This window comes from Daucus carota, chromosome 1 (assembly GCF_001625215.2).
Source record: "Daucus carota subsp. sativus chromosome 1, DH1 v3.0, whole genome shotgun sequence".
In the NCBI taxonomy this organism is placed as follows: Eukaryota; Viridiplantae; Streptophyta; class Magnoliopsida; order Apiales; family Apiaceae; genus Daucus; species Daucus carota.
This window is the reverse complement of record NC_030381.2, coordinates 27,519,145-27,541,438: the sequence shown is the minus strand read 5'-3', so window position 1 is coordinate 27,541,438 and position 22,294 is coordinate 27,519,145. Positions and strand designations below refer to the sequence as shown.

The following is a 22,294-nucleotide window of genomic DNA, read 5'->3' as shown; positions in this document are numbered from 1 at the left end:
ATTTTTAATATCTTTATTGTTTCAATTTCATTTCACGTGTTAAAATATTATTTGCAATTAAACTTATTATATTTCTGTTACAGATTCGATAAAAAAATTATTCCAGTTGCAGAGGAAAAGAATATAAAAATTAAAATTTGAAAATGAAGATATTTTCAAGAGAACCCGTAGAAGGAAATCAAATCGTGCCACGATCGTCCATACGGCCAATACCTTCCCGTTGTACATGTAATTGTGTTTGGCTTATCTTATTTTTCAGATTAAGTCCTTATTTATAAAAAGAAGTAAGCAAAACCTACTTTTTAATGAAATTAAGTTCTTATTTTCATTTGATAACGAATATAAACCATCTCCTTAATATTTATTTCAAGAGAAATTATATAAATATGAAATTTTTAATAAAAACAAGTCTGTATTTTGATAATGGCTTATTTTTGCCAAACACTAATTATGTCATAATAAAAATTTCATAAATTTAACACTAATATTACAACCATACATGAATCCACTCATGGCATGCTTATAATGCTTACTTCAGTCTGAATTGGGGTCTTACTGTAGTTGATCCTGCATGTTTCCAATTATTTCAAATTTACAAATATTTATGGTGCATGGAAGATCATTTAATAGGTTGCATTGTACCAAATTCAATAAGAAGTTACGCATCGTTTAGTCCATTTTCGAAGGAATTTAGCTTCAATGCAAGCGAAGTATTTGATGAGCCGATTGATTAGTCACCCGAGTTCATCCACAGCTGGGATAGTGCTCTACTGCAACTTTAACCTGATACAATTTTAAGGCACTTTGATGAATACTAGTTAAGTTGATTACATTGTCCATGGGAGAATGATTAAGGATCTTTTGGAAAGGAAAGTGTACCCAAGTGTTACATCTGTTTCCGGTGTTGGGTTCGTCTTTGTCATTGGCTGAATTAGCTGGAGACTGATGGATGCATTTAAGTCATACCCATTGCTGATGCCAAATGGAGTCTGGTTTCTTATGTGTGTACTTGAGCTCGCTAATCCGTTAACCTGAGGCATTAATTCATACTTTGGGTCAGGCTACTAAATTGTTGTGCAAAGAAGGTACATGTGCTATCTTCAGTATTTGTTTTCTTTGTGAATACCTTTTTACGCAATTCCTGGTTTGCTTCTTGGATGAGGGTTACTTTTTTGTGGAGTTCTATATTTTCCCGATGAATTAGACTCCCCTGCAAATATTTGGATTATCAAATGATAGTCAGTTTCTTCGTAAACAACTTAATGAAGGGATAAAAATGCAATAATTTCACTTAATTTGCAGACCGACCTTCTTGTTTAGTTCTTGTATTTCATCTTTTAATAATTGCTCCTGCAAATATTGTACTTTCAGTAGATGTGCAAGGGAGGTCTTTCAAGTTAGACCATAAGCGATATGCTAGGACTGAATATCTCATTTGTCCCCAAAATAATAATAATATACCATATACCTTTTGCATACGAACACCTTTCAAACTTATAACCAGTCGATTTTCCAAGTTATGTAAATCATTGATGTTCAAACCAAAAAGTTCTTCTCCCAACAGCTGCCTGCATTTTCGTAGAGTAAGTTTGCAGTATTTTAAACTATCTTGATGAGCCTTCATATGTCCAGTTACAAACTTAATCAATAATCATAAATGGAGGGGGAAATAGATTTTTTTGTCACTCAACTTATTCCGTATTTAGAAACTTGCCACCCAACTATAAGTTTTTTTTATTTTAACCACTTATGTTAGGTTCGGTTTTTTTTTTTGCCACTAAGTTAGGTTCGGATTTGATTATTAGCATTATATTAATTCTTTGTAGCATTATTAAATATAGTGGTAATTTGTAATATTTTGATGATTTGATATATGTCTCTATCTTTATATATAGTATTTTTTTTATGTACCCAAGATCGTTTTTCTTGGGTGATAAGAGTTTGACACATATTTTACGGCTTCAAAAAGTGGAGACCATTGTTTCAATAGCCATAAGTTATTCTCTCATAATTGCAGAGAACTGTGGTGATATATCCATCAAAAACAGAAACTCTGTTGTCTTCTACCAATTTTTTTTCTCAATTAAAATATAAATAGCGGAATTGTTATATGGTTAGTGAGTGATAATGATGAAGGCAAAAGGAACTGCACCCAAAATTTCAGAAGAGCAAACGTAAAACTAAAAGACCTTTTCCTACGAGGTAATGTTAAGGTCTTCTCTAAATTCCAAAAACATGTTTTCAAGTCTATGAAGTTCCATCATTCATTAGCTTATAGATCTGTGGAAGGACAGACCTTTTGAAGCTGGAAGTATACAGTTGAAGCCATAAATTGAGAAATAACTAGCCTAAATATAAAATGGTTCGAAATTGAGAAAGAACTCATGTAGCATATCATTACATCATAGCAAGCCTGCAACTGACTTAAATTTCTGAGACACAATCAGTTGACTGTATACTTGATCTTCTAGAGAACTGCATCTAGTGGTTTTCAAAATTAATTTGAAGGTACTACATGTTGGTGGTATTACGGGTCAAAAATTATGACAAATGACTACTTCTAAAGAAAACAAGGATAGATGCATGTTACCTGTGGTTTTGTTGCAAGTATTGCAGCTGTTGTCTCAATCTTTCTACTTCGCCTTGCCAAAACTAACATTGAAGTGAGAAGTTAAATTTAGTTCGGATGGAAGGCATAGAAATGAGCCACATCATTATACATTAATATCAACAATTCATTGTACTCTTGCAAAGTAAACTGCTGAGGATAAAATTTTGTCTATGGCAAAACGTTCTTAGTTTACACTACGTCATATTAAGCCTCTATTGCAAGCCCCAAATGATTAATGTTGCATAAAGTGTTGCTATAGACTAAAATTTTTAGCTCTAATGTAACAATTTATAATGTGTCGCAACAGACAAAAAAATGTTGCACCGATCATAAACATTTTTTGAAGAAATTACAAAACCATGGGCAATTGCAATACTTTTAAAAAAGTGTTGCAAGAGAGTTTACACTTTGGTCAACTTGACCGAATTTTAAGCGGGGGTTTTGATTTTTCATTGGGCGGATGCTTTTTAGTACCAAAATCTAACACCAAAACTCGCTCATTTCTTTCACTCCATCTTTTCAGTCGACTCTCTCTCACTCTCAGGTATCTCATCTCTGTCACCTCTCTTGTTTCTCTCATCTCTCTCAAGCATCTGTCTCAATTAGGTTCATCTCTCTAAATTAGGGTTCATTTCTCACATGCACATCTGTTAATTTGTGCAAATTAAGCTTGAAGACTCCACTGAGCTTGAAGGTTAAGGGTTCTCACAGTAATTAAGCCGGCTATTTGCTCAATTGGGGTAAATATAGAGTATATGCTTTTGATTATATGTGTATTTATTTGTTGGGTTATTTGTATATTTGCTTTGTTGAGATTATATATATGTGTATATTTGCTATGTTAGGTTATATGTGTATTTGTTTGTTGGGTTAATTTTCTATATATGTTAAGTTTTGCTCACTTAACTTATATTTATATTTGTTCTGCTGGGTTATGTGTATTTGCTTTGTTGGTTGTTGGTTTTGTAATTTTTGGTGTTAATAAGGCCGATGTAAAGAAAATTGATGGTCATGTTGGGTTATTGTAGTGTGGATGTGATGCAATATATTCTGTTTTGTCTCTATTTTCTTGATGGTGTGGTGTTAAGGCCCTGTTTCAGTGATGGTGGCGTGGTGTTTGAAGCTTTAATATTATTTGTCTGATAATACAGAAAATGGATTTTGAAGGATAAAGATGGGTTTACATTTCCAAAGTATAGTGAAAAGTATAGGAAGAGGGTCAAAGAGTTTGTTAAAAATACTTTTGCCGAATTTGGGTTGCGAAATGAAATGAAATGTCCTTGTAGAAAATGTGATGGTAGTTATTGGAGTAGTGAAAATGATATTTTTGAACACCTCATATGCAATGGTCTGTGTCCACAGTCCATTGAGTGGATTTATAAAGTGTTAACCCAAAAGAAAAATGACATTGAGGATGAGATGGATTTTGAAAAAGGTTTAGGTTTAGAAAATGAGTTCGAGGAGATGATAGAACATATATATGTGAATAATAGTGATACTGAACATGGAGGCAGAAAGGGGACGGACGATGAAGCAAGGAAATTTTATCAGCTTGTTGAGGAGGATGTGCAGCCTTTGTATCCCGATTGTACTACATTTACTCTACTTAGTTTCATAGTTAGACTTTACAACTGAAGTGTGTTCATGGAATGAGTGAGTCGGCAATTAGCGATTTACTTAAGTTGATTAAGGATGTTTTTCCTAATGTCAACATACCATCCACTTTTAATGGTGCAAAGACTATGGTTAAATATCTAGGCCTTAACTATGTAAAGATAAATGCATGTAAAATTGATTGCATGCTATTTTGGGCCGAAAATGAGAAATTTGATGTTTGTAAAAAATGTGGAGCTTAATGATGGAAAGAAATGGAAGATAAGAACAATGGTGTTCAGAGCAATAAGGTTGTGAAGGGGCATAAAATCCCATTAAAAGTGATGAGATATTTTCCTTTAAAAGAAAAGGCTGCAAAGAATGTTCCTGAGCTTGGAAATGTCTAAATTAATGATATGACATGCTTTAGCACGAAAGAAGGATGGGCGATTAAGGCATCCAGCTGATGGTCAGGGTTGGAAGTTTATGGATAACAGTTATCCAAATTTTACGCGTGAAATTCGAAAAGCTAGGTTGGGTTTGCTGATGTATTTAATCCATATCGTACAATGAGCATTTCTCACAGCACATGGCCTGTTAATTACAACCTTCCTCCTTGGTTGAACATGAAACTAGAAAACCTTATTCTTTGGATCATAATCTCAGGCCCTACCCAACTTGGTAATCTTATCGACGCATATCTACAGCCACAAATGCAAGCCTTAATTTTTGGTCAAATGTTACAATATATAGACTCTGTTGTAACACTTTTAGGCTATTACGCAACATTTTTCCGGGCTTGCAATAGGCCAAATATGGCGTAGTGTTAGATTAGAATATAGAAACATCAAATACGTTCTTAATTAGTTTAGATTAGAATATGGAAAAATCAAAATTTTATTATTTGATTAAGTGCAGTTCAACAATCTTCGAAATTAGTATCTGGAGTCTATTTTCTGTTGCAAGCCCACAGAAAAGCTAATGTTTTACAATTAATTTCATCAACTGATTGAACTATTAAAAAAGTTTCGGAATAAGTTATGGAAACTCTAATATATTCACAGTAGCAACGAAACTTCCATCTATTATTTGTCTTCTCTTGGATATATACATATTTAAGTGAAGTTGTCATTTCAGACTGGATGAAACAACTATGAATATTTCTATTTAATACATGAAACAGGCTCTCCATGCTACAATTACAGGTACATTTCATTCTTGAAATTCTCGGTAATTTAAAAGGTGATTCAACTTAAATCTCTGTAGATAATCCTGTAATCTTGCTTTTAGTTATTCTTGCTGTTAAGTTACTGGTTCTCCTAAATTTTAAGGTGCTAGGGACATCCTTTGTCAACGTAAACTCTGATACCATGTTAAGTTACCATGATATCATTATTATTTGGAAAGAAATATCTTCTGACAAAAAGAATTTGTTCTGAAAATATGAATTCTTAAAAACCAAGGGGAGCCTGTGACATTTTTTCTGTATCTGCAAGTTTTCATTCTCATTCGTATTTTTACCCAGGTTCACATGTTAACTCAGTTTAATGATATTATAACATGTATGATATAATTCCTCATCTTTGAAAATTCGAAGTTTATCGAATAAGCTAGCATGTATGATATAATTCCCCATTCTTTTAAATTCAAAGTTTATCTTTTATTTTACGGTTGAATAAACTAACATGTATGATATATATTATTTCTCATCCTTCTAAATTCAAATTTACAAGTTTATCATTTAGGCCTCATTTGTTAACACCTGAATGACACCAATCTGAACCAGACCTCTTGTTCAGATCATTTGTTAAACTGGTATATGCTGGACGACACAAAAAAAAGTTCTGGACGACCAAAAAAATTGTCTGGATGAGAGAGGCATAAAAATGAAGCTGGATGGTCCAGGACACGGTATGCAATACGGTACTACCAGTTTCCCCTTGAGAGTTTTATATTAAAAACTATCTATTATTCCCTCTTGCTTTTTTATTAATTAAAAATTAAGTGGTATGTATAATATTCATATATATATATATCATTTTTTTTCTATAAGTATATTTATTGCTTGAAAATACATCTAAAATAATAAAAAATATTATTACATTAGAATAGAGGAATAAACATACTACAGTAGATATTATAATATATAATCATTTTAATTGAATTCAATAGTTGTGTATCATTATAATATAGATGTATAATAAACAAATATTTTCATTCAGAAACTAAAACATTTACTCATTCATCCAGCATCCAGATTATCAATCATCCAGAATATTAACTGTTCAGAATTTACAGTTCAAATTTAACAAGTGACCCCTTACTTTACAGTTTAATAAAGGTAATAGTATCACATCAATTGTCTCTTATCTCTACATATTTGCATTCTTATCTCTATTGTTTACACTTATTTACCTGTTCTTCATTTCATCATTTATTTAGTCAGAAAATTGACATAATTTTATTATTTTTCTCCATTTTGCTCACATGTTTCCTCAAGTTTTTTTTTTTTTTTTTTTTTTTTTTGCATCTTAAAGTAGGTAAACGAGTTGAGGAGATCACTGTCAGTCTCAAGTTCGAGCTCGACCTAATAGTTCGGGATCGAGCTCCAGTTCAAAGCTCGAGTGAGTATTTCAAAACTCGTCTTGACAATAGTGTGATAAGTTTGAGCTTGGCTCGAAAACTCGAATCTAATATATATATATATATTAATAAAAGCTTGAAGATGAGTTCGGCTCGATTTTGACTCAATTCAACCTGTAAATTTATTTAATTATATATATATATATATACATATACATATATATATATATATATATTACTAATAAGCCTTGCGAGCCTCACGAGCTGAGCAGTTTGGAACTCGAGTTTGGTTAGATAGTTTTTCCGAATAGCTCGAGCTCAGCTCTATTATTATTGTGGTGAATTCGAATATGTTATGAACCAAACTCGAGTAGCTCACGAACCGTTTCCATAAAATAATGTGATTAAATGATCATTATTGAATGCCAAGTTTCCAGATGTTTATACTTTTTGATGGAGCTATCCTCTAACTCTTCTCCCTGCTCTGCTCTTCAAGGTTTCCAACTGACAGGACTGACAATATAAATTACTAAAAAATGGTAGCAGGTTCTTTCAAATGACAAGAGAGGAACAATAACCGACAATAAAACCTTTGTGTCAATAAAATTTCTTTAGTTTCTTATGTTTTTAGGGTCCCATTTCCTTGTATAGTCTAAACCGGTGTTGGCCCCAAGTGTCACTATTTAGCATCAAAAGGCCTCTCTATTTGTCATTTTCTGAAAAAATGCCCCAGCTGTCACTTCAAAAAGCAACTTCGCGTTGTGTTAACAAAACGCAACTTTAAGTCGTGTTTTCTGCTGAAAATGCAACTCTAAGTCGTGTTTTACTCAGAAAAATCAAAATGCAACTTCAAGTTGTGTTTTGAAGTGACAGTTGAGGCCATTTTTCCAGAAAATGATATTGAGGCCCATTTGGCTTAAAATAGTGACTTTTTGAACCTTTTCTCAGTTTAAACCTCACTGATGATATTTAGTTAAGAAATGTCTATTATTAGCTAGCAACTGTGGCATCATTAAATGAAGCAGAATCATATTCTGATAACCAGAACTGAAAGGGGGACATAGTGCTACATGATCATAGTAGTAGTTTATGAATATAATGTTGAAATATAGCAACAGATCATTTGGGGCCTTTCTCTAACACCTTAAGGTTTTAGATGGACTGGTTCTCAACATGGTATCAGAGCTCTGGTTTGGCGGAGGTCTCAAGTTTTTAGATGGAACGGTTCTCAACATAATTAATTACACTGTAAGGTTGCGCTCTTGAACTGCTTAAATTTTATGTTTGGGGGTAATAAGCTGAAGTTTAAGATCATAGCAAATAGTCCATCAGCTCATTCCTTCAGGTAAACAAGTTTCAAGCTGGTTCTGCAGCTACAAATAAATGGGTACACAATATATTGCAGTGTGTAATGTTCTTTCCACCCTGCGAGTCACGTTATACTTATTAAACTCTTGAACCCTTGATCTCTTATCACCAATAGGCAATAGCATAGGGTTATCACCAATAAGCTTCTGAAGCATTAGTCTGTTCCCTAATCCTCTCTATCTATCTAGTGTGTTCCCTAATCCTCTCTATCTATCTAGGGTCCTAGGCCTTTCAATGCCAACAATCCACCTAACCTAGTGGCACTAGGTATACTCACAATACCAGACCAAGATGCCAGTGTATCTCAGTAACTATCCATCCTTGATTCTCAACAAAGGATTTAAGTTTTGAGAGAACACATGGTTTCAGAAAATTCCTATATAAAAGCCAGGGTCATTTTTCTCTTTTACACATGATTAATGACATAGAATCCTTGTGCTCTATCTTTAATGCCATTAAACTATCTTTTTCCTCTTCTAATCACCAAATAAAATTATTTATGTGTGCAATTTTATGTTGAACATTGCTTTGCATCAAAAATGGGTTCAAGTTGAGTTGTTTAGATATTGAATTACATATATGCCCAAAGATAATTGCTTCACTCTATTTTTCTTCATATTTTCAAAGTAAGCTCGTACCTCTTGGACGTTGTATGTAATCCATAATTCAGTAATTGACATTCAGAAGCTGTTCCCACATTTCATTCAACTTCTTCAATGAATGCTTTTTAGCAATATTTAACCTGCTTATTCAAAAAAAACGAACTGTTTTTCAATGAAACTCATCAGCCTTGATAAACTTGCAGAGTCCTCAGATAGTTCAAACTTGACAAGACATTGACAACTTGGTAGCACCATCTGCAAGTTCGAGTTTGCAGACCATCAGGAGCGTCTACTTTGCATATCATCAACTTCAGCCTTTCAAATCAAGTTATTATGGTAAAGGTGTTTAGATGTTCTTCTGCATTTCAAAGAAAGAGGCATTAGCTCATGGCCTTGCATGTGGAACCACTCTTACAAGGTAGGAGTAGTTGCTTCTTTTAAGTATGCTCTGCAGAACAACCATGTCAAGTTTTTTCTGAGCAACAATTGATTGGACGATCTCTATCTGAGATATAGATATATGGATTTGCTAAATTTCAGTTAGATGCATTTCTATTGCGACAAAAGTACCAATTGGGCATTATACCTACTTCTGCATGACCTGTGAATGTTTGTATTAACTTATAAGTTGTTTAACTCATTTGTACGCTAATTTTTGAATCTAATTCACTTAGCATCTGGTTGCTCCTCATTCAAGGATGAGCATCTTGTAAAATTTTACCAAATATCACATGAAGAATACACAGTTAAGAACCCTTTGTCACCTAGAATATGACATAGTCCTTTTGCTTCACTAACTAAAGGAGATTTCATATCTTGTCAACTTGTTGTGACATCACATATTATCCACACTCGGTTTTTTTCCATATCACTAAATGTTTTTCGCCTGAATTTACCTAAGTCTTTGAGCTGGTAATATATTCCAACTCACTTGAACAATATTTTGGGTGGTGTTCTATGTGAACAGAACTTGTAAAATAATGAACCTTGAAAGGATGAGAAAATACTTAAGCTATCTGAGAATATTTCCATTATTTGATATCTTTGGTTGATTGATTTGTTATCTTTAATTGGGTTGCATCGTTACTTACTACTTTTCTGGCTTCTTCTGGAGGCCGCTTGAAGGATTTCTATTCTATAATCACATAGGTCTTGATAGGTTGTTTTGCCTCGAAGTTTTGGCAGCCCTTAAATTTATGGTCTTTAGTATCTCCTCAATAAAAATCTTTAGATACAGTCAACTGACAATAACTTTGTGCGGCTTCTCTTGTTTTGGGCTGAAACGATCTATGTACTGTGTAAAAGGTGCAACTTCCTGTGGACACTGCTCTCAACACAAGCTTGTTTACTGTGACAAAGTTGAAGATGCTTTTCTTTCCTGTCTGTAATTGGGATTTATCTTCTTGGTAAGCTAAAACTCATTCGGCATGTTTACATCGTCCTTTATGCTAAATTTCTTGGAATTTTGAGGTTCGTGTCTTTTTGATGTTTTATGTTTTATTCTCTGGAGTTGGCCCTACAAAAGATTATATGTCTCATTCCAAAAAATTATTGTTGGAAGTTCCTGGGCTCTTTTAAGTTTGTAGTGATGTCCTTTATGCTCAATGTTCATATGATGAGTTTGTAATTTCCAGAGGAACATCTTTTGAGTTTTGGGAGGGCAGAAGGTGCAGCAGAGACAATATCTTTCTCACTGCAAAATATGTACTGATGCCTAAAGGCAAGTCATTTCCAGATTTCAGTAATTTCCGAACTGCCTTATCTCTTTCTAATTACCTTTTAGCGATACTTTTGGACCAAGTCCCACTGGTTGATTACAAGGAAATTTGTGAATGAATAAACACAATTTAAATGTCTGCTGTAAAGTTCTCATCATCTTGTAAACAAGCTAAAATCATATTCATCATCTTCATAGATGTCCCCTTTACAAGATAAACTCATCTTTATCATCTCCCCTGATGGCTCTACTTTCATTTCACGGATTCAGGTATGTCTTGTTCCCTTCTCGTCAATCTCTTGTTCCTACTGTGTAATATATTCCTTAAACTTAGAGTATGTGAGTTTGTATTCAAGTATGTGATGAGTTGGAACTCAAAGTTCTGAGTTCTCCACTCATTATAAATAAGAGTGATTTTGTGGTATTTTATGTTAGGACTCGGGTACTGGTGCCAGTCTTCCAAACACAAGAAGGACTTTTATAATTAGACTGATTTAGTGTGTGCATTAATAGATATATTATCTCTGCTACAAACTATAAACACTAAGGCTGTGTTCACTTGGATGGAATGGAATGAAAAAATACATAGAAGTTTTAAGGAGAAAGAAGAAAGTATGAAATAATAGCGACAAAATATGAATGTATTTAAATTTCTTGTGAGAATAATTATAAAACATGTGGTTTAGAACTATAGTTAAAATAGTAGGGATGGAATGATCGAAATAATGAAAATTATATACATTTTCTTTGATCAACACCATTCTAGAGTACAAAATTTATTCCATTCTCCCTCCACTCTATTCAGTCAAAGTGAACACAACCTAAATATTTTTCTTAAATATATCATTAATTCAAAAGAATAACATAAATACAAGTCATTTATAGATCTCTTGCTCTCTATAAAGAAGTTGTTAGGGGACCTTATAATCCCATTTCAAACAGGTACAGTGCACGGTTAAGTGCCCATATTGACAAGAAGGATGCAACTCAATATCCGGGCAATGGAGGTGATTTTGCATTACCAAGAGTGCAGTAAAATAAGCACCAACATCATTTATGTATGCATAAGCTAAATTCTATTGTTGGTTAGAGTACCATTTAATATCTTTGGGAAGTACTATGCATGGTTGCCTGGCGGTCTGGAAGAGTTTGTACTAATCAGCTGATTTGGTGGTCTGGATGAGTTTCTATTGATCAGCTGATTTGTATATTTTCATACTAGATTATGTTTACCTTGTATATATTTGTTTATTAGCCCGGGACACCGGATTTTTAACATATTTTTAGGTTGAATCAAATTCTTGAAAATTAGTGGTAAGTTCAGACATGCTCTACTTGTATCCTTGTTTGGTATATATGCTCTATCTCACATAATTCTGAATCCAAACTCTCTGTGTGAGATTTCATAAGTAGCATCTCATGTGCTCCAAAAGTCTCGGGATCATATCCTTCACCCTTGTCTCCTCCTCTGGCTCCTTTTCCTCAGGTTCTCCTAACTTAAAAATAGTGATCTCCATACTTATACTTTGTGATGAACTAAAAACTCATGCACACACTCGGTTTTCTATTTTATCATATCTTAAAACATAGGGGCAAATCGATCGCTTAAAACCGACCGACACAAAAAAGGGTCGGGATAAAACCGACTCACGACGTTCAGCCGGTTACGACAAAAATGACATCGTTTTGCTGAATTGTCATGATTATAACCGAATTTAACCAAGAGAGTGGTCGGTTATAAAAATGACACCGGTGCGGTCAATTATAGTTTTGAGAGCGAAAGTTTTTTGTTTTTTTGATTTTTTTTCAATTTAATTTCTAATAATCAAGAAGGGCAAGGGACAACGTTTGGCTCAGAACAAAGCCAACCGTCTACTATGCTCAGTTTTTTGTAATTATTTAATATTTTAAAAATATTTAATAAGTTCGAAAAGGAAACTATATAGTTGTAGGCGGGTTACATCGTCATTTCATGTTAAATGTCATAAATGACCGCTTGATTTTGAAGACATGTCGGTTTTGTCCAGACAAAAAAAAACTCATTTTTTTGCTTTGTTCATTTGTTGAAACTGTTTGAAACAAAAAAACAAGAGTAGAATACTGGAAAAAAAAAAAGTAGAACAAGCTGTGGAGACGAGACAAGAAGAAGAAAAATGAGGAAGGAGACCAAAAACAAAATAAGTATTTTCTTAATTCATGTATGCATTTTCAGCGGGTTAATTATCTAGTTGGTCACTGAAGTGGACTTAATATATCAAGTTAGTCACTGAACTGAAAACGGTATCAAGACGGTCACTGAAGTCACCATAAATATCAAACAAGTACCTCAAAATATGAGTTCAAGTAGTAAAAATATTATTTGTAGAGTTTTACACATTATTCTTGAATATTATCATAACCATGTAAAATGTTATGACTTCTAGTATTTATGATAATATATTTAGATTTTATCAAGTTCATTTATTATTTATTTTTTATTATACAGTTAATTTTTTGTTTTAATTAAAAATAAATAATAAATAAACTTGATAATATCTAAATATATTATCATAAATACTAGAAGTCATAATCTTTTAATTAGTTAGTTGTGGTAACATTTAAAAATGATGGGTAAAACTCTATAAATAATATTTTTACTGCTTGAATTAATATTTTAAGGTACTTGTTTGATATTTATGGTGACTTTAGTGACCATTTTGATACTGTTTTCAGTTCAGTGACCAACTTGATACATTAAGCCCACTTCAGTGATTAACTAGATAATTAACCCCATTTTAAGCTTGGAAATGGAGGGAAATATGATGAAATGCCTTAAAACCAATCATATCGGGTCATAACTGACCATTTTCTGCGATCAATTTCACCCTGTTTTTTTGGATTTTAGTGATGGGAAGTACTTTTAATTTTAAATATCGAACAAGCATTTAGAACAACACTCGACATTCTCTCTAAAAATAATTTAAAATATTGACTCTAGTTATTTAAGACACTCTAATGTTTTTCTATCTACAAGTCTTCTTGGCCTTGCCTATTAAACACATATTTTTATTAAATGTTCTTATGATACCTGAATAAAGAAATTTGATATCACTCCTAAGTTGAGAAAGAGTGATATATGCTAATAAAAAATGATGCAAGAAAAGGGTTAAATATCAATCAGGTGATTCATTGCAGTCCGATGACTCAAATTGGTCACTGATTGAAAAAGTGACTCCAATGAGTTACTCATTTAAAAATCTGTATCAAAACTATCATTTTATCGTTAGTCGAAATTCTGAAAAATATTATATATTGAGTTTCGCACATTTTTTATGAATGATTTTACATCCAAATGAAAGGTTCCGAGTTCTACTATTTTAACTAATATTGTTAAAATTTTAAAATTTTATCAATTATTTATTTTTATTTAAATCAAATAAAACAATAAAAAAATTAAAGATAAATAGTTGATAAAATTTTAAAAATCCAACAAAATTAGCTAAAATAGTAGAACTCGAAACCTTTTATTTGGATGTTATACCTTTCATAAAAAATGTGCGAAACTCAGTATATAATACTTTCAGAATTTCGAATAACGATAGAGTGATATTTTTGATAAAAAAATTTAAATGAAGAACTCATTTGAGTCACTTTTTCAATCAGTGACCAAGTTGAGTCATCGGGCTGTAATGAGTCACCTGATTGATATTTAACTCTGCAAGAAAAGGAGGGACAAAGAGTCTGGTAAATATGAGGAGGATATAAAAGCTCATAAGATTTATGGGACACTTAGACAGATTGTTGCTCAAATTACGCTATAAATGAGCTTATATACTACGAACAACTTCGACTCGGAAAAACTCAATTTGGATTTGATTCACAAACGAGTAGATGTTGAACACAATATTAATGATCGATTTATAGATGAGCTGAACATGATGATCACAATGTAATTTGACTTGATAGTCGACGAATAACTTTGATAATATGTATAACAAGTTTGTGAATAATCTTTATTAGTAAGTTCACAAGCATGCTAGTTTTATTCATTATTTTGTAGACCGTGAACAAATTCAATATTAATTAAGCTTGTTTATATGCTCATAATTCAATTAGTAATTGATATATGTAATGTGATTATTAGCTCGACTACGTTATTTATTAATATAATAATATATTATACGAGAAGTATTTTATTTTATATAATTATATTAAATATCATAATTAATAGTTAATTTGGTTGTATAATTAAAATGATTCGTAGTTACAGATATATTATTGTAACCCTATTCTTGCCACGATAACCCGACTAGTAAATTTTAATATCAAATATTTACAATACTTAAATTTATTTATATCAACAAAATATAAAATTGTATATTTTCTATGGGTGAAATGAAGTGTTAATTATAACTATATAACATATATGTTAATTATATAGTAGTGGATATAGTGATTCAAAATAACTTGAAATTGAACATGACTTGGTTTAGAAAAAAATCATTATTTTTGAAATATTTGTGAGAAAATCAGTTAACAAATATACTTAACAAATATACTTATGATACTTCTTTAATGAGATGTATGCGAAAAAGTTCGTGAGCCAAATCCACAAATAATTTTATGATTTATTTGTGAGCATACTCATGAAAAAGTACGTGAACAATGTTAATGATTTGTTTGCGAGTATGAGCTCGTAAGAAAACTCATGAAACATGTGTACAAGCGGCTGGAAAACCATTCTTGATTTTTCTTAATGAACCAAGTTCAAATAATTGTTTTGATTCGATTGAAACTCGAGCTCAATTTCGAGTTTTATTCTTTTTTAACAAACGATATTACACGAGCATTGTAGGATTCGCCTCGGCTGGGCTCATTTACACTCCTATCTCAAATTATGATTTAAGAGTGTACTAAGGACCTTGTTGGTGATAATTTTAGTATAATTAGGAGTATTGTTAAAGATAAAAACACCCATTTTTGTCTGAAAATGCTAAGAGTTTCTCTGTTCAGATTAATACAGAATTGGTTGATTGACCTAATTGGTTTAGCATTAATTAGGGTACGTGAAGTGTTTTCTCATTTCCAAGACCTAAAAATGCAGCCTGGTTAACCGATAATGATAACAATGTTTTTCTCGGTTCAGAAAATATGTAGAAGGATAGCTTTATGTATGAAGATGTGCATGACTGCACGAAAGTGATGCTATTTATCATTTCTGCCATGGAGCTCTATGTCAGTTCTCTACCCTAGGGAGCTAGCTTATTTTGCATACTAAAAGAACAATGTCTGTGCATGAATCAATGCAGGTAAGCTCGTAGAGGAAACTGAATGCTAGTGTAGAAATATAATTTGTACCTCGACTTCTGAAGTAGGATTCAGCAGCTGATAATTCTCTTCTTTCATTTTGTTGTAACGTTCAATTATTGATTTCATGCTGCGAACAGCAAAAAAAATAAATATTTAGGCGAATATATCTAAACTGCATATTATTATCAGTAGAGTAAATGTGCTGGTGGTTCTTGCCAAGGGATGGCCCTGCTATGTAAATTGCATAGATCTTAAAGCAATATGTAATAAAGTAGAGAAAAAAAATTATGAAACAATATTAAAATAACTTTTGTACTCTATTTAGAGCTGTCCATAAGTTGTCATCTAAATGATAATAAAAAATTATTCTATCAGAAAAATTAATATAAATAATATAATTATTAAGTAATATTGTAAATATATAATAATATTATAAAGAATTATCCCGAAAAAAAACAAATAACTAGTACCACTCATAGCCGATATACCAAGAGCACCAGATAAAAACAAAATGTAACAATCGCTTTAAGGAGTCAATCTCATTGAAGCATAATAATAAAGAAATAAAAATTACCTTAAATAACTAAGACTTTGTCTTAATTGATTCCAAAAGAAAAAAGACAATAACAAATAGTGAAAAAAATAAAATCATTTAATGATGATGAAGAAGACAACTAGAAGTTTTTTTAAAGAAAGAAATCATTTAAAAGACGTCATTCGCAATCTCATAAACACCTATCCTAATAAACATACCTGACAATAGTAGAGATTTTATTATAATAAATTCTTCACAATCGATAGCTCAACTAAATATTTAGAAAATAATCTTGTCAAGAAAAATAATATAATAATACAACTATTCTATGATAGATATATATTGAATTGATTTCTATGTAACCAATATTTTATTTGATATCTTGAAGTCTATATATGTTAATATTACAAAATATTATTCAAAATATATATGTTCTACTTAGGATACATATATAATTTTTGAAAACTGTAATAAAATAGTGGTTTCTATATTGGGTATCTTGTATCAAAGTAGTATTATCATTATTTCATTGAAAACTATCTTAAATTACGTTTAATAGATAATCATTAGATTATTTTGGGAATAAAGTGTTTATAAGCTCATAAATTAAAAATATCTTTTCTAATAAATCTCAAACATTAGTGAGATGCGCATCCAAGACGTCACATGAGATGATAGAGGATATACATTTAAGTTTTGATTTTAATGTGAAATTCATAAATGATTTCACAAGACTGAAGAATTTAATTCGGACCATGTATAACCTTCAAAAATAAAATCACAATCTAAAATATTTTAGATCTTGTGATAATTTATCGATCTAATTCCACTTTTCACTCTAATTATAAGTGTGAATTTTTGACACCCACATGTAATTATTAAGCTATTTTTTTTTCAACTCGCTAATATATACTAAAAGACTAGTTTTATTATTTATTTCGAACTACAAGAAATTTTGGACTATCGTAGCACTATCAAAGAACTAACACCTCAATCTATGGACAATTTGAATTCATAAAAAAGGTATTTTCTTTTACTATTCCTCTATCCATGACATTTCTTATTTATCCAATATAGTGAGAAAATGCTATTTTTTCATTGACATGAAAAATATTTATTTTTATATTTAATTCTATTAATGGCTAACTTGCATGGTCATTATGATTAATTTTGTTAATTTTAAGATTCAGATCTTTTCTAACCTCAATCATGATGTCTCGACGACAACCACTTCTAATTAGGATCCACCTACTTGCATGTGTGTATCTCAATTATATTTATAAAATGAAAATCAATCAATTCCCATCCGGTACATGGACTAGTTATCTAGTTGTTACGTAGTTTCTACCTATAAGATTAAAAACTCAATAGGTTTACTCTTGTTTTGGCCCCATAAAAATAAAGGAACCCTATATATAAATATAGGAGGATATTTGTGAAAACAAGCAAGAGAGAAAATAGGCAAAAGAGAAAATTCTTAGGTAATTTTCAGGTTGCGCTAGCTGCTTTGTTTTTGCGATTCCCGGAGTTTCAACGGTCGGATCGTCCATATTTTTGGACAGCATCTACCTAACACCGATATCTAAATTCTGAACGGTGGAGATCGGATTCGGAGGTGTATTTGAGGGGCTGGGCAGAATCCAAAGAGTCGCGGAGAGGCTGAACCTAGCCGTGGATCTTTGTTCTCTTTGTTGTCTTATTTGATTCCATACTTTTTTCATTGAGGGGGTTTTCCACATATAATTCTGGGTATTGTGTATTGTTGCTTTACTTGTTTGTTTCATCGAAGGTTCGTACAAGTAGGGATAAATATTGTCCAATGAAGATTAATTCCGTACTTAGTTGTTGCCGTTGTGGTCACTTTTTCCCATCAGATTGACATCAGAGCGAGGTTGTATTTTTGAACTTGTTTTTATAATGTTGATTATATAAGCCTATATTTAATTGTAATCAGAGAGCAAGTCAATTAAAATCTAATCTTATTTTTATATCATTTTACTCTGTTTTATCACTAGTCTATAGAAATTTATTGGAGACGAACTGTGGACTATTGAAACTCAATCATGGGGTCAATTGATAAATATTATTTATCTTAGCTTATGTAATTTTCCATATACTTCAATTTAACATTGTTATTATATTTTTATATATAGTTAGTTTGATAACAATAATTTTTATGAGATAAATATCTAACTGTTCTTATACAACAGTGATGTTTATCAGTTTTACTGAGTCCATATTTAGAATTGAACAATGCTCATAAAATATGAAAGAAATGGCTATTATTATATGTTCCACATAGAACCATTAGGCATAGAACCAATATTAGAACCTTTTTGGTATTAGTTAGGGTTCTGCAATTCTATGAAAAATATAGGGTCTGCGGCAGAACTTTGGTGGTTTTATGGTTTTATTTTAAGAATGGCTTCTCTTTTGAGCATGACCGTACATCATATCATTATGAGTTTTTATTGAATGTATTTAAGTTTTGAATACTAATTGCTAAGATATTTCTTAAACACGTTTTCACTACTTAGAGACACAATGTGTATTTTTGTTTTTATTCCGAAGAACTGGCAATTCTTTTATGTTGCAAGAAATTAATGATTCAATATATAATTCATTTTCATGTGATCATGATCGTGTTGATTAACTAAAGCGAGATTAATAAAGTCATATAAACATATAGAATTGTCTTATTGAGTTAACGATGTTGATTCATAAAGCAATCAACCCATTCCCCTTCAGCCAGGTATAAGCCACAAAGTATACAAGATGATGTAGTTTTACAACTTAAGGCATGTATAGGTGACTAACCTACATAATTATTATTTATTAATATAATCTTGTTCATAATTATTATTATTATTATTATATATTAATAACTCATATCCTTTTTTTTTTCTGAAAAGTATTAGTAATTAACTCATATTCATTATTGCTTGTGTTTGAATGATATTTATAATACAATCACCATTCTTAAATTTATGTGTTAATAAAAATGTTGATGATGAAAATGATGAAGTACGATCTATATATAAAATTTGAGTCCACCAACATTTGACTAAAATGAAACACGGGTAAATCAAATTAGAGTTTTTTTTAATGTATTTTATGGAATATTAAAACTTCCAGGCATATAGTACACCCCGCATATGACCAGGACATATGAATGTGCACAGATATTAATTATATACACGCACAGATAAAGTACACAGAAGTACACAAACCCATGTATATATGATATATCCATAATTAATTTACTATCTCCTCTTGGATTGGTAAATTCTATTCTTCTGCTGGATTATATTTTTACTACATATATATTATAACATATATACCTATATATGGTTTCCAGATATAAAGATTTGAATGTAATTAGCTGCAGTGACAAATATTGTGTTAATCTCTTTAATTTTTTACTTCAACTCCAAATGCAAAGAGCTTATAGGACTCCATGGTTATCCTAGTCCAAGGATTTCATCTATTCTGCTGCCTACTTTTATACATCTACTTATAACCCATGCAGACACATATTAATTACATCTATACATAATTAAGTATATTCACATATATGTTGCTACTGATATATGCAAAACTAATCAACCTTGCTTCCCAGAAAGAAATGAAAAACTAATTAACTAAATTAAGTGAGTTTAATTATCAGTAACAGCTGTTTAATTTATATAATAAATTTGGATGGAAAACTAGCTAGAAATGCAATATCATGAACATCTATACACATATATATGTTTAAGTTATTGAGTTAGGGAGAATTTGTGTTAACCTGGTGCTTGCGAAATCATAGAGCTTCCCGGTGCTAGAAAAAACCATCAGCCCGACTTCAGCATCACAAAGGATGGCTAATTCCTTGGCTTTCTTAAGCAATCCATTTCGCCTTTTGGAGAAAGTGACTTGCCTGCTTGTATTGTTGTCAATCCTCCGGATCACAATTTTCCCCCTTCCCATATCTCCGTATCAGCCTTGTGAATTTGATCAAGATTAGTCAGTTAGGTCTTTTCTGTGTAGTATCGTTCTGAGAACGAATTGAATTGAATTGAATAGATCGGAAACAGTTAAGATTCTGAGTAAGATTTTGATGAAGGCAGGTAGGCTGAGATACATAGTTAATGCCAAAATAGAAACTTTTCGATGTTGTAAAGATCCAGGAAAATATCATAAAAATGAACAAAAGCAAAATAAAGACAAGAAGAGAAGAAAGGAGAATGAAGGGCTGATTAAGAAGGCTTACTACTTTGAGGCCTTGATAGATCTCAGTGCAGAAATGAGAGGTCTTCCTTTAGAGAGATGTTTTCCAAAGCAGCTCTTTTCTTTATAAGGAAATTAGCTGAAAGTGGTACTCCCTCTGTCCCATTTAATTGTATACGTTTCTTTTCAACTGCTCGACACGCATTTCAATGCTCTTATAAAATATAGTTCCGTAACTTATTTTTGAGATTTTCTTTTCCTGAATAAAAATATAACATCCAAACTTTAATTCAGAAAAAGAAAATTTTAAAAATAAATTACACAACTACACTCTACAGGAGCATTAAAGTCCGTGCCGCGTCCCTGTCCCCCAATGTATACAACTAGGGGGGACGGAGGGAGTATCAACTAGGAGGATTAAACATAGGACTATCTGTGCCCATTGTTGTACTTACCCACATGACCCCTATTACACTATTTGTACTCCTGAGAGTACAAAAAATTGTGTACTCGCTCACATTCGCAGGTCGGGTCTAGTCAGCAGCAAAAGGGATTCGTGTGTGATCCTGCTTAGACCTTTTTCTAACATCTTGAGATTAGATGGTTACATAATAATATTATGATTTTCGACATTTATTTGTTATTAAATTTTTTTGTAAAAAATTGGAAGTACACCAAAATAAGTTAAATACAAAAAGATGCTTATTCAAAATTTGTTTAGTTATTTTGTTGAAATATTGTGATTCTGATAAAAGTACTTTTTAACGTCCGAGTGTAACAAAACTCATGTTAGAGACAAATTCAAATTAGACTGTTTTTCTAATATTCTCAAAATATATGATAGACGTAAAAGGATAAATTTATTTCACACATATAACATCATGAGATTTTGAAAACACCAACCGCTTCAACAATTACACCCCATATGTGGCCCAAACTTTAAGGGAAGTGACCATATCAAGTGGAGGTCTCTGACCTAATTTCGGAATCACCAAAGGCAGCAGAAGGGTTACAAGTACACACGTGGAGCAGAGAGGGAGAGTAGAGGGTTGAGAGTATAAGGAAATACTTACCTAGGAGTCCCACAAACACCTTTAATATTGGAGGAGAAAGTGAAAAGTAGTGCATATATTTAGAATATTGGTTCATTGTCGTACGTATAGATGATTGACATGTGGTTGGTGGTATAGCAAAACCTCGTACCGGAAAGGCTTTGAATCGGAGTGGTTTTTTGTTTGTTTAATGATTCCGTACGAGAGTCCCTTGTCAATGTCCAGAAATAATCATTTAAAAACCTAGACTGGTTGATACTCCCTCCGTTCCAATCAATTCTATACAGTTTTTTTTTGGATGTCCCATCATTTCTATACATTCTCAAAATAGCAACTTTTTATAATATAAAACACTACTCCACCCACTACATTCTCCCACTATCTCCATTCTATAACAATAAAAACACTATTACATCCACTACTTTTCTCCACTACCTCAAATCTATTATTAAAAAAATATGTGGGTCCCACCACTTTACCCACTTTCCATATAACTTTACTCATTTCTTACACTTTTTCTTGGTCTCCGTGCCCAATCCCAATGTATATAATTCATTGGGACGGAGGGAGTAATAAAAACAATATCTTCGTCAATCTTATTTAAAACGAGTAACTTCGAACCTCACCTGCTAGACCTCACTATTATCAAAAGATTCTTTTCAGGTCCTGCAGTTTATGATCATCAAATCAAATTATACCGTTTGGTGTGTCTGCGTCATATATGCACTGACAGGC

The 22,294-nt window shown here is 31.9% G+C and overlaps 1 protein-coding gene and 1 long non-coding RNA gene across 9 annotated transcripts; one reads left to right on the top strand and one right to left on the bottom strand.

Moving 5' to 3' along the window:
* Positions 1 to 392: 392 nt before the first annotated feature.
* LOC108197998 (MADS-box transcription factor 23) lies at positions 393 to 20,707 on the bottom strand. 3 transcript variants are annotated; one of them, XM_017365777.2, is made up of 9 exons: positions 20,551 to 20,707; positions 20,086 to 20,281; positions 15,812 to 15,890; positions 2,591 to 2,652; positions 1,469 to 1,568; positions 1,309 to 1,350; positions 1,127 to 1,210; positions 880 to 1,031; positions 393 to 783 (listed from the first exon to the last, which is right to left on the bottom strand). In XM_017365777.2, exons 2-9 carry the CDS (start codon positions 20,265 to 20,267, stop codon positions 768 to 770), a joined length of 717 nt encoding a protein of 238 aa, XP_017221266.1. In that variant the 5' UTR covers positions 20,268 to 20,281; positions 20,551 to 20,707; the 3' UTR covers positions 393 to 767. The 3 variants fall into 3 exon arrangements, with proteins under 3 accessions (XP_017221266.1, XP_063950625.1, XP_017221274.1); XM_064094555.1 differs by having other exon boundaries at positions 20,086 to 20,334; positions 20,551 to 20,674; XM_017365785.2 differs by having other exon boundaries at positions 20,554 to 20,636.
* LOC135153003 (uncharacterized) lies at positions 2,987 to 11,861 on the top strand. Of its 6 annotated transcripts, none has more exons than XR_010292432.1 (9): positions 2,987 to 3,155; positions 3,281 to 3,351; positions 6,004 to 6,115; positions 6,742 to 6,828; positions 8,961 to 9,175; positions 10,063 to 10,163; positions 10,392 to 10,477; positions 10,673 to 10,744; positions 11,417 to 11,861. It is a non-coding gene; the product is annotated as an uncharacterized LOC135153003 (long non-coding RNA). The 6 variants fall into 6 exon arrangements; XR_010292431.1 differs by having other exon boundaries at positions 2,988 to 3,155; positions 6,004 to 6,127; XR_010292436.1 differs by lacking the exon at positions 6,742 to 6,828 and having other exon boundaries at positions 2,989 to 3,155.
* Positions 20,708 to 22,294: the final 1,587 nt, after the last annotated feature.